At 43.8% G+C, this 11,124-nt stretch overlaps 1 protein-coding gene across 8 annotated transcripts in view; it reads right to left on the reverse strand.

Annotated features, from left to right (window-relative positions):
• Positions 1–10,546, reverse strand: part of YWHAZ (tyrosine 3-monooxygenase/tryptophan 5-monooxygenase activation protein zeta) — a 34,888-nt gene extending 24,342 nt beyond the window's left edge. The window contains exons 1-3 of one of the 8 annotated variants that reach the window (XM_086336180.1): positions 8,695–8,914; positions 8,134–8,297; positions 7,155–7,459 (exon numbers count right to left, since the gene is read on the reverse strand). In XM_086336180.1, the coding sequence (XP_086192306.1) occupies positions 7,155–7,448 (294 nt within the window). In that variant the 5' untranslated portion in view covers positions 7,449–7,459; positions 8,134–8,297; positions 8,695–8,914. Of the gene's footprint in view, positions 1–7,154; positions 7,460–7,557; positions 9,163–9,632 lie in introns of those variants that run through there. The other 7 variants (XM_086336173.1, XM_086336178.1, XM_086336174.1 and 4 more) reach the window with 7 other exon arrangements.
• Between the last annotated feature and the right edge of the window lie 578 nt (positions 10,547–11,124).

Below are 11,124 nucleotides of genomic sequence, written 5' to 3' on the forward strand. Positions count from 1 at the left end.
GATTTTTAAGCTATAGGAATAAACAAAAACTTTCCTCTGTTGGCAGAAATGTGTTGGTTGTAATGGTTCCTATTTTGATTAATAAAGATGTGTTTGAACCTAGTTATAGTTATCAGGCCACAAAGATGGAAATTGGCAATGGCTTGTATCAGGGACAAGAAGACCAAACAAGAGCCAAAGGCACAGAAGGAATTCTTTTTGTTTTATAAAAAGATAAGAGAAAGAGCTATCTGTATGCAGCACAGAACTGGGAAAAGAACAGTAAAGGTAAGTTCAAGTGAATGACCACCACTAGCAATATAAAGTTTATAACTTAGCTTCTGTCCATTAAAATTAGGTCAAGTTTATTCTTACAACATCACTTTCTTGCCAATATGCATATGAGTGGGAGAGTAAAGGATAGAATTACTAGTAAAATGGGAGTGGCAAATAATCCTGGGTACTACCCACAGGAAATGTATCATACAAATGAGTATCAACATGAATGTAAAGAGTTGAGAACCAACTCTTTACAATGATGCAGCCAGCACAGCAATTAACTTGCAATTAGAAAAAGAACTCAAAGGTGAGTCCAAGATGTCATTGTTAAAAGTCTAGAAAATGTGCTAAAAATTAAGAGGTTAGAAAGAATAGGTAGTTTCAAAAGGAAGAGGAGCTCCTGACTGCAGCACACTGACATTGACAGCAGAGGTTCAGTGCTCAAGAATCTATCTTCCAATGCAGGGCAAGTTGGTTTGATACCTGGTCAGGGAACTAAATGCCCACGTGTCAACAGACAACTAAGCTCCACACTCTAAAGCCCACATACCACTGCTGGAAAGGAGCCCATGTGCCCCAACGACATATCCTGCACACTGCAACAAAGATCCTACATGACACAACTAAGACCTGAGGCAACCCAGTAAATACACACCAAAAAAGAGAAGGAAAAAAGACCTCCCTGAAGAGCAGTGTTTATACTCAATGCAAAACCGCAATAAAGAGAGATGGAAATCAGGATGAAATCACAATAGGGATTATCTCAGGAATTAAAATTCTAAGGCCTATTAGCATTTCAGTGGACTACATTAAGTTTTTCTGAGCTTAACTGACATCAGAACACCCGTAATTTTGACTTCCTCTTGCAATGCAGAAGATACCGGTTCAATCCTTGGGTTGGGAAGATCCACTTGAGGAGGAAATGGCAAACCACTCCAGTATTCTTGCCTGAGAAATCCAACAGACAAAGGAGCCTGGCGGGCTGTACAGTCCATGGGTCGCAAAACAGTCGGACACAACTGAGAGACTAGTCAACAGCAAATTGTATTTATGGGGGGGGTGGGGGGAACCCTATGTCTTTCCAAAGTTAAAGCCCCACTTCCAAAAAACCCAAAGTTAATACTTAAATGATTATAGCTATGATGGAGGGCACTGAAAATCTGCTTCTGATGTTAGTAGGGGAAACTTAGCTCTGATTTTCTTTATAAAAGCACAACTATTTTTGCGTGTCTTGGAAGAGGTAAAATCTGGCATCACTTCCTTTGGGTAAAGTTTTTGCAAGGTCATTAAGTCCCACATTCATTGATTTATAACATAATTGACCCCTTCATGCTTTAACCAGCACCCTCTCTCTCTTCCTAATCTCATCTCTTGCAAAATCACTGCAAAGGCTTTTGAATAAAGCAACTGTTTCCACCTAATGCACTGACAGAATGAACCATCACTTAATTTGCTGGATTAACCAAACCTCACTTAACAGACTGGCTTTATGCCAGGCCTTTTTCATTCCTAGGCAAACACCAATAATGCCCATGTCGTTTTATCTTTGGGCTAAATATTCACATACATTTTTCAGCTACTCTCTGAAACCCCCTTTAGTTTCTAACAGCATTTATACCATTACTGAGCCCTGTATTTGTTCCCCAAGCTACGCCATTATACTTGGATATAATTACTTAAAATGCTATGCTATTTTTGTTATCAAATTTAAGTATGAAAAGAAGCATTTCTAATGCAATTACAATGAATGTTTTGAAATGACTATTTTTAAAGGAGACACACACATGTATCACTTGGGTTATCCAAACAATTGAAAGATTAGAAAAATTCTGATTATTTTCTTTTAGCTTTTAAGTTCTTACTCTACTATGTAAACTCAAATTACATTTTATAAAGGTTGCGTTTCTTTTAGGGGTGGCTAGTAAGTTATTTTCAAACCGTAGGTCTATGCACATTCAAAGAAAAGGTCTTAGCTCCGCACTAGAAATGCGCAAATGAACACACACATTTGTTTTAACTGAAAATGTTTAGAACAAGTAGGAACACATTTGAACTACTTTTCAATTAACCAACTAACTAGGATCTTCTACTGTACCACTACTGACAGATGTTATCGTAAGATTTTTTTACTCATAAAGCTGGGCATTTAATTTTTGGCCACACCCTGCAAAACATGTGGGATCTTAGTTCCCCAACAAGGATGTGAACCTTCACCCCCTGCATTTGAAGTGCGGAGTCTTAACCATTGGACCACCAGAGAAGTCCCCAAATCGGGTGTTTTTAGAAGAAAAACTGAAAAGCAAAATTACTCTTGGTAAACTATAAAGACACTCTAGGTATCTTATTTCCCGACCTCTCTAATTCAAACGCCTCTGCTGGGGCCGAATACCATTTCTTCCTCTTTCTTGGGCAATATCAGAAGAGTCAAAGAGTTCTTAAGTGTACATGTTCTCCTCTACTTTTAAGATTTTTCTTAATTTTCTTTTTGAATTTCAATTTTCAATTCTGTAATCTATTCCTTAGTTCACTTTTAACTATCTTCACAGCTCATCTAATCACTAAACTTCTCCAAGTCATCTGTATCTCTTTCTAGAACAGGCAGGAAAGACTTCATTATTATATTAAGTATTGCTAGGCTGAAAAAGGATAGGTAACCTGTTGCTCTTGACCAAGCTGTTATTCTTCCCCTTCCCACCAAATAGTAAACACCTGTCTTTCCAATGTTTCTTTCCTTTACATTTCATACACCTCAGACTTTCCAAATATACAAACTACCTCACCAGGTACAACAGTTAACTGTTACCAAGAAAACTCTTAAAAAGACTGCTGAATTTTATTACCAAAAGACTGTCCAATGTCCTTCTTCCTGGAAGGGATTGCTGCTATCTCCTATGTCATGTAAGGTCTGTGTACTTTGAAACATACCAAAAACAGTTATTTGACAAAAACATGTAAATATACAGTCAAGAAAATGAATATAACACTGCACAATTCTTTTGAGAAGCCCTTATTCCAGTAAATGAATTGTCTAGTGATTTTCAACTTAAAACACTTATATAGCAGTTTTTAAAGCCCAAGGCACTTCCCAGCTTGCTCCTGCTTAATGGCAGTTCTATGGAGATAAAAACCAGTGCCCAGCAACAACACCTTAAAAATGTAGAGAAGCATAATAAAATGGAACTCAGACAAGTTAACTGAATCACACAACAAATATTGTTGCCAACTGTTATAAATGACAGACTCACGATTTTACTAATTCATGTCCTAATAAGGAAGCCATTCTTTAACTTATTCCAGTGGCTTTCAATTCTTAAAATGAAACCTTTGAAAACTTGCTGGCCAGTATGGGCCTCTGTCCTTGAAAGACAAAGAATTTTTAAGGTTTCTTGGATCTTTTAAACTTCATTCTTAGATTCCCAAGTTAAAGAGACCTCTATTAACTTATAGGCAGGTTTGTACTACTCTCACTGCTTTAATGCAGGAGACCCGGGTTCAATCCCTGGGTCCGGAAGATCCCCTGGAGAAGTAAATGGCAACCCACTCCAGTACTCTTGCCTGGAGAATCCTATGGAGGGAGGAGCCTGGTAGGCTACAGTCCATGGGGTCACAAAGAGTCAGACACGACTGAGCGACTTCACTTTCACTGCTTTAAAGAGAAGCCCCAAACTGAGATAAATGGGGCACTAAGAGCTCTATCTGATTTTCTCCACAGCAGTCCTATGGGGTAGGTATTATTCCCATTTAACTGAGCTCAGTTTTCTCTGATGACTAATATCTTCAGGTCACCCAGCCATTTAAAGGTAACACTAGTTACGACTCAAAACTTGCTCTTTTTAGGCCGTTATATTATTGAGTTTGAATTAGGTACAACCTAGTATGCATATGCTTATTTCATTTTACATTTCATCATCTTCAAAATAAAACTACCTAATTTTTGGCTTCTTGTGACTTTAGGCAGAAGAGGTATCAACCCCTTCCCCCACTGACACAAGAACATTTGGTCTAAGATCTGCTAGAAAAGGCTGACTGCATTAGTTCACATACTGTAATTTCAAATTTAACAACACAAAGAAGAGAACCATAATTTCGCATAAAGAGAAGTTCATGTTGTGAAGAATAAGGCCGGTGACCATGTTCTTCAGTAATGCTCTAAAACTTCTGTACAAAGTAACACAGTCCCTGCTCTTTCACTGCTTAGTAAATAGTATAAATTAAACAAACACTTGATAAGTACATGTAACTAGAATGGCAATAACCTAATAAGAGTAAAGAGCTCTTCAGAGAAACTTTGAACCATGGAGGTTAGTTCCTACTAATAGGAAGACAAAGAATATTTTTTTAGGCAGTATAGAACAATGAAGTCTGGTTCATCAATGATGCTATCAGCCAATAATATCAATTCTGAAAAGCAATTATCTGCTTATTTTTCTCAAATTAAAAGTCAAAGAAAAAACTAGAGCAATAAAAATTACAACTGGTTACGTTTTTATTATATAAGATATTGAGATATAATTGGGCACACGTTCACTAATTATCAAGCAAATCAGGTCAAATCCTTTTTTTCTCTAGGAGAAGTAACAGTTCTGCTAGACTTTATTCTTCCATTTTACTTAAAAGGAGAAAAGGAATTTTATGCAAGATGTTTCCCGAGTCAACAGGACCTGTTTGAAGAAAGATGATCGGGAAAAGAAGCCTGCCTGTAAAGAATCACAGTATCTGTAAATATCCAAGTTTCCCCAAGTTGAAACAGAAAAGGCCTTGGAAAATTAGTCGTACTGCTGACCTAGTTCCACCTCTTTTTCAAAAGAACCCAAAAGCTCATTTACTTAACAAATAATTTGAGTATCTACTATATATTAGGAGGGATGAGCCATGCAAAGATCACTAATGGAGCTTCACTTCTGAAAAGACTAAGGCTGGAAGAAAAGCTTTAGAATTCTCTGAGCCTTTTATATAGTAAAACAATTAAACTTTCATTTATCTATACTTTCAAAGTGGAAATTTCATTTATACTTTCGAACTGGAAATTTCATTTAGACTTGATGCGAAGCCAGTGTGCTATTCTGCAGGAGAACAACATAGTGATCAGCAACCAGTATCAAACTCCCTTAATAATCATTTCAGCAGGAAAAGCTATTCAGAGATTAATCCAGATATTCTCACCCACTGATCCAATGCAGTATTTTTTTTCCTTGATAAGGAAACTAATGCTAAAACTGCTACAGTCTTTTCCTAGGAAAAGTCTCACAATGACGGGAGCTTTTATACTTTTTGTGTGGAAAACATGCAAATACCTACCTGGAATTGCAAATAAGCTGTTAGTATAGGATGAATGTTACCACATCCCCTTTTATTCCTAAAACTGACTTTTGTCTTAAGGGAAATAATAAAACTCTTAATTATTTAATCTATCAGGTATAATAACTGGGGGAAAAACATTAGAGTGAACAAAATTTAATAACACACTCAGGTTCTTACCAGTAAACAGAGCAAGGAAGGTGGGGAAAAGTCCAATAGTATTTTTTTTATTATAGGGAAACATGGTATTTTCAAATTTTAAATATTCTTATTACATTAGCAAAGCATAAGATAAGCATTTGTCATTGAGTCTCGATAAAAGCATAGAACTCCCTTCTCATTTTAGAAATGAATGATAGCTATCAATGTAAAGATTTCAAGTAAGCAATCAAAAACTACCCACAAAATAGATACCACACGAGAAGACTGTAGCCCACATAAAGATAGAAAACGTTATTCTTCTTTAAAAAGACAGTTTAAAGTAAACTATCATTTGAGAAAAACACTCTTAATTTAGGAACTGAAGCTATTCCATCAGCGTTAGACTACTGTAAAGGAATCATAATACCATTACAATTTTAACAAAAACTCCAAACCCCCATCAGAAATAATTCTATATTGCTTGTTATAGTACTTCTTCCATGAACAAGATTCAAATAGTAAGAAGTACAGCTGCATTTTCAGAGGAAATGGGATTCAGCCTCTGTATACCAGAGCCCTGTCAAACAGAGACCCATGTGTATCTAAGAGTACCCATCTGCAATGTAAGAGTAATCATTTAGTTAAACCCATTTTAAATATTAACTCCCAGTTCATTAAAAAATCAAAGTGTTAGTGTACACAGGTTGTTATATGCTAAACGGTTGCACTATCCACCAACTTATTCTTATATTTCAACTTTTCTGGCACAGAAAGTCGCCATTTGTAAGAAAACTTTAAAATTAACCAAAATGTAATGTTCAAGTCTTTTAAGCTATTTAGAGAAGCAGTGCTTCAATGGAGTAGACACTGAATTCTTAAAATGCTTCTTGACTGAACCTGGAAAATCAAGCTTTGAGTTTTTCATAATCTTTTAATGTGGTTGTCATCATTCAAAGTTGACTTCCAACACTTAAATGCAGAAAGGCAAAAACAACTGTTAAGCCAGTTTTCTGCATGGCTGACATTATATTAACATTTCAGTGGCTAACCAGGGAAGGCTACTAGGTCTACAATGTCTACTACATCTTACATAAAGCAAGATAGGTAACCAATTTCTGCATCTATATACTTTTAAGAAAATCAGTTCTAGAACTACTACAAATATTCTAACCACAACTGAAATGATAATTCGATTACTTTACCTTTTCAATTAGAACAAAATATACTACCAATCTCTCTGAGCTGACTGATAATCACCACAGAATTCATTTAATACAAATCTAACCACAATTGTTCTAACATTTTAGTAATGACACTCTGAAAGACTTGGAAATCTACAATACCCCACTTTTAAAAGGAAAAGAGAAACCAAAGAAAGAAAAAGTTGAGAGTAATGGAACTGATAATCATTACAGAAACCCTGTATTACAATGATACTAGACTGAATGGTTTCTCACCAGTACATCATTGCAGATATCTCTTAGCTCGGTCTCTATTTTCTCTCTGTATTCTCGAGCCATCTGCTGTTTTTTCTCAGCACCTTCCGTCTTTTGCTCAATACTGGAGACGACCCTCCAAGATGACCTACGGGCTCCTACAACATTTTTATAAGCAACTGAGAGAAGATTCCTCTCCTCATTGGATAATTCAGCTCCTTGCTCAGTTACAGACTTCATGCAGGCTGCCATGTCATCATATCGCTCAGCCTGCTCGGCCAGTTTGGCCTTCTGTACCAGCTCGTTTTTATCCATGACTGGATGTTCTGCAGGGGAAAAAAAGTAGCATTTAGATATTTTTTCCAGTAAAACAGACTAAAAATCACAGCCTTTGTAAACATGTTAACACTTCAAACTTAATTACCGATGGAAGATTCTCTACATGTGGAATTCAATGGAACTTCACAAAAGGATGCTCAGGGGGGGGAAAAACGTGGCATACTCAGCGTGCATAGTGTACATTTAAAGCCATTAAAATCGGTTTAGCAAAACTAAAATTACATTATCTCATCTTTGTCCACACGATCCTTAATTTCACATAAAGTTGAAGCACACTTGACTAAAAAGGCTGCCTTAAAAACCAATCCTTACGTTACTTGGTCAAAATCTCAACTCTAGTTTCAAATATCACTGGGTAATCAAAAATTAAGCAGCTTTTTTTTAGTGAAAACACCACCTATGAATACTACTACCATACTTTCAGAATCACGATTCCTGTCAGTTTAATGTAATTCATGTCCTATTACTGTTAGTATCTGCTCTTGTCAAGTGTTTAAATTTTAGCTGATAACACTCCCACCCCAAGTCCACGGATCTTTGCAACAGCTGATCACCATGCCAATTTCCTGGGAGAAATGACCGTATTGCTTATTTTAATACTGTGACTGTAAAACCACCACCAAGGATCAATAACTAACCCTAAGGCTTCATTCATCTGTACCTTGTTATATGCACATGGGCTTAAAAAAAAAAAATCCGTGAGTCCCGGAACTTCGATTCTTACTATATGTAAGCACTAAAATGTAGATAGTAAATGCTTCCCAGTATGATCAGTGTTTCTGATGTCATTGTTCAGTTTAAATGCAGACTTAATGCGCCTTGTTTCTAGTAGTCAAAAATTAATTACATACATTATCACTCAAGCTGCCCTTATCAAGACTTCCTAATTCTTTCTCATTTTAAAGCTCTGGGCTTTTCAATCTTCCCCTTATGCTGTTCCTTAAGACATCCTTTTGAAAGATCCTAAAGCAGCACATAAAGATACTACCCCCTACAGTGGTCCCAAAGGGTACATGACTTACGATGAACAGAGGAGTCACTGTCACTCACTATGGGAACTGACTCCCTTTCTTTACCTTCCCAGGGAAATCCCACAAAACATTTCTTTGTAAAAAACCAAATCGGAACTAATCCTTTGTATTTAAACAAGTAACTAGCTAGCCTGAATAGGAAGTATACTGTTTTCAATGTCAAACCCCAAATCTATTATCGCATAACCTACCCCTTTCTTGCAATTACCAATTCTCCCCCCTAAAAATTAAAAAATGCTCTCAGGCTAATGCTACTTCTAAAGAAAATTATCTACAACCAGTACAAAGGTTCCTCTCCCAAACCCCTCGGTAACGAGGGGAAGTGGACTAGTTTTCTCAAAGAATAAGCAGTGCTCCCAGGACTCGCCGCACCCATTTAACCCTTCACCGGCGGAAGACTTCGAGGTGGGTGAAACGACAACGGGCCGTCTGTGACTTTAAAGGGCAAACCCTACCGTCGGCGCCAGCCGCAACCCCCCTCCTTGGCTCCGCCCAGGCTGGTGCCTCCGCGCGAGTCCCCGCGTCTCCCTCTTTGTCATGGCGGATCTGTGTCAAGGAGCCCAGCCTACTGCCTAGTGTTAATTCCCCCACCGGGGCCCGGGCTGGGGGTATGCGAGGAGGAGACGCGCGCTCCCGCCTGCGCTGGGAATGGGGAGCCGCCCGCCCGCCCGCCTCGGGGGCACGGACGCCGGGGCCGCCCGCCCGCAGAAGCGGAACCACGAGCGGCCGGCCGCGGACACACCCCACTGTCCCGTCGGCGTCCGTCCGCCACCGGCCGCCGCGGGTGCTCCTTTAGCCTCCGGGGGCCCGACAGCTGCAGCCGGTGGGGGAGGGGGCGAGCCACACCCAGGCGAGCCCGGCCGCCGCCGGCTGTTACGCGCGGGTTCACCCGCCCCGCCGAGCGGGGTCCCGGTCGACACGCGCGCAGGAACCCTCAGGTCTACCAGGCCCCCCCACCCCCGGGAGGACGAGCGAGCCCCGTGGTCCCCCGTCTTCCCCACCCTCATCGTTATCCCCTACCTGGGCTCCGAACACCCTCCCCCCACCTCCTCCACGCGGAGAAAGAAAGCCAGCCCCATCCCCCCCAGCCCGCCGGGAATATTCAAGTTCTCATTCCCCCCCTCCTCACCCCCGCGGAACCCGGGAAATTCGTCTCGAGGTCTCGGGCGGGCCCCACCCCGGGGCCGGCTCGACCGAAGCACGGCCTCGCCCCGCTCTACCTGGCGGGCGCTTCCGGGCCGCCTTGGCTCGCAGCCCCGTGGCCAGGTCCGACCCTCCCGCCGCCGCGCCGCCGCCGCCCGGGTGCGGGAGGAGGGGTGGGTGCCGCCGCAGCGCGGGGCGCGGAGGCTGCGCCGCCGAGAGGGCGGGAGAGGCGGGGGGAGGGGACGGGGGGCGGCGGGGAGGGGGCGGCTCACCTGCGCCACTGCAATGCCCGCGGCCGCCGAGTCATTCTCTCTCGGACGGAAGCGGGCAGCGGGGCGGCGCGGAGGAGGGGGCTGCGGGGGGGTGGGGCGGGCGCGAAAAAGAACGGATCGCGGCCGGCGCTGCCTCGGTCACCCTCGGGAGGCCGGCGACCGGGCGGGTCCCTGGGGGAAACCTGGCGTGCGGGCGCTCTTCCCACCCCCACCCCCCAACCCCCGGGGACCGGATCAGACCGGGCGCCCCTCCGGGCCGAGGCGTCGATCCGGAAGCAAGTAGCCGGAGGCGGCCGCGAGCCGCCCGCCAGAACCCAGCGGAAGAGAAGCCGCCGCCCGTCTCCGCCTGAGGAGACTCCGCCTCAGCCCAGCGCCGCTCCCAACCGCGGCGCGAGCGGGACTTGAGGGGATGCGGAGCAGGGACTGCTCCCGCGCTTTCGGATGCTTGGCCTAGGACAGGAAGAAGCGGCGCGAGGTGGCGGCGGCGGTGGCGGCCGAGTCCCTTACCTGTGTCCGGAGTAGGTGGCGGCGGACGGACGGGGCTCAGCAGTCTCTGGGCGGCAGCGGCGAGGCTGAGACTCTGTCCCTGGATCTCGCTGCTCACAGGCTACAGCCGCTCCGCAGACACGGGGTTTCCTCCAATCACCAGCCCCGGCAGCAGGGGCACCACACGCACGATGACGTCAAACGCTGCTATGGCAACCGTTGATTGGTGCCCACAGCTCTGGGGGCCCAGAGCAACCGCCGCTCCCCAGCGCGCGGCCGTCCTGCCCGCCCGCGCTAGAGGGCGAGCGGAGGAGCGCGCGCGTCCCCTCCGCTCCCAACTCTCCTCCCCAGCCCTCTCGGCTTCCAACGTCTATACTCCTGTCCTGAGGGTGCCCGAACAGAAAGCTCTTTTTTTCTTCTTCTGGTCACCAGTATCCCCACCGTTTCCCTCGCCTTCCCCACGGATCCCCCGCAACCCTTCTCCGGCTCGCTCCCCCAAAACCAGCCGGGAGGCAATTTTCCCCCACCCCCACTTAGGGTTCGTACGACCCTTCTGCGCCTGCGCCAGTTACTCCCTCAAGAAGGGGCGCCCGTTCGGCAACATCCGGGACCTTTCACACTCCCCCCACCCCCTCCCATCCGCCTGGCCCGCCCCGCCCTCCGTGCTTTGCGGCGGCAACTGCCCCCCGGGGCCATCCGGAGGGCTAGATTACGAGAGCG

The sequence above is a fragment of the Bos grunniens genome, chromosome 14, assembly GCF_055505025.1.
Source record: "Bos grunniens cultivar Pamir isolate PY7600 chromosome 14, Bosgru_T2T1.0, whole genome shotgun sequence".
Taxonomy (NCBI): Eukaryota; Metazoa; Chordata; class Mammalia; order Artiodactyla; family Bovidae; genus Bos; species Bos grunniens.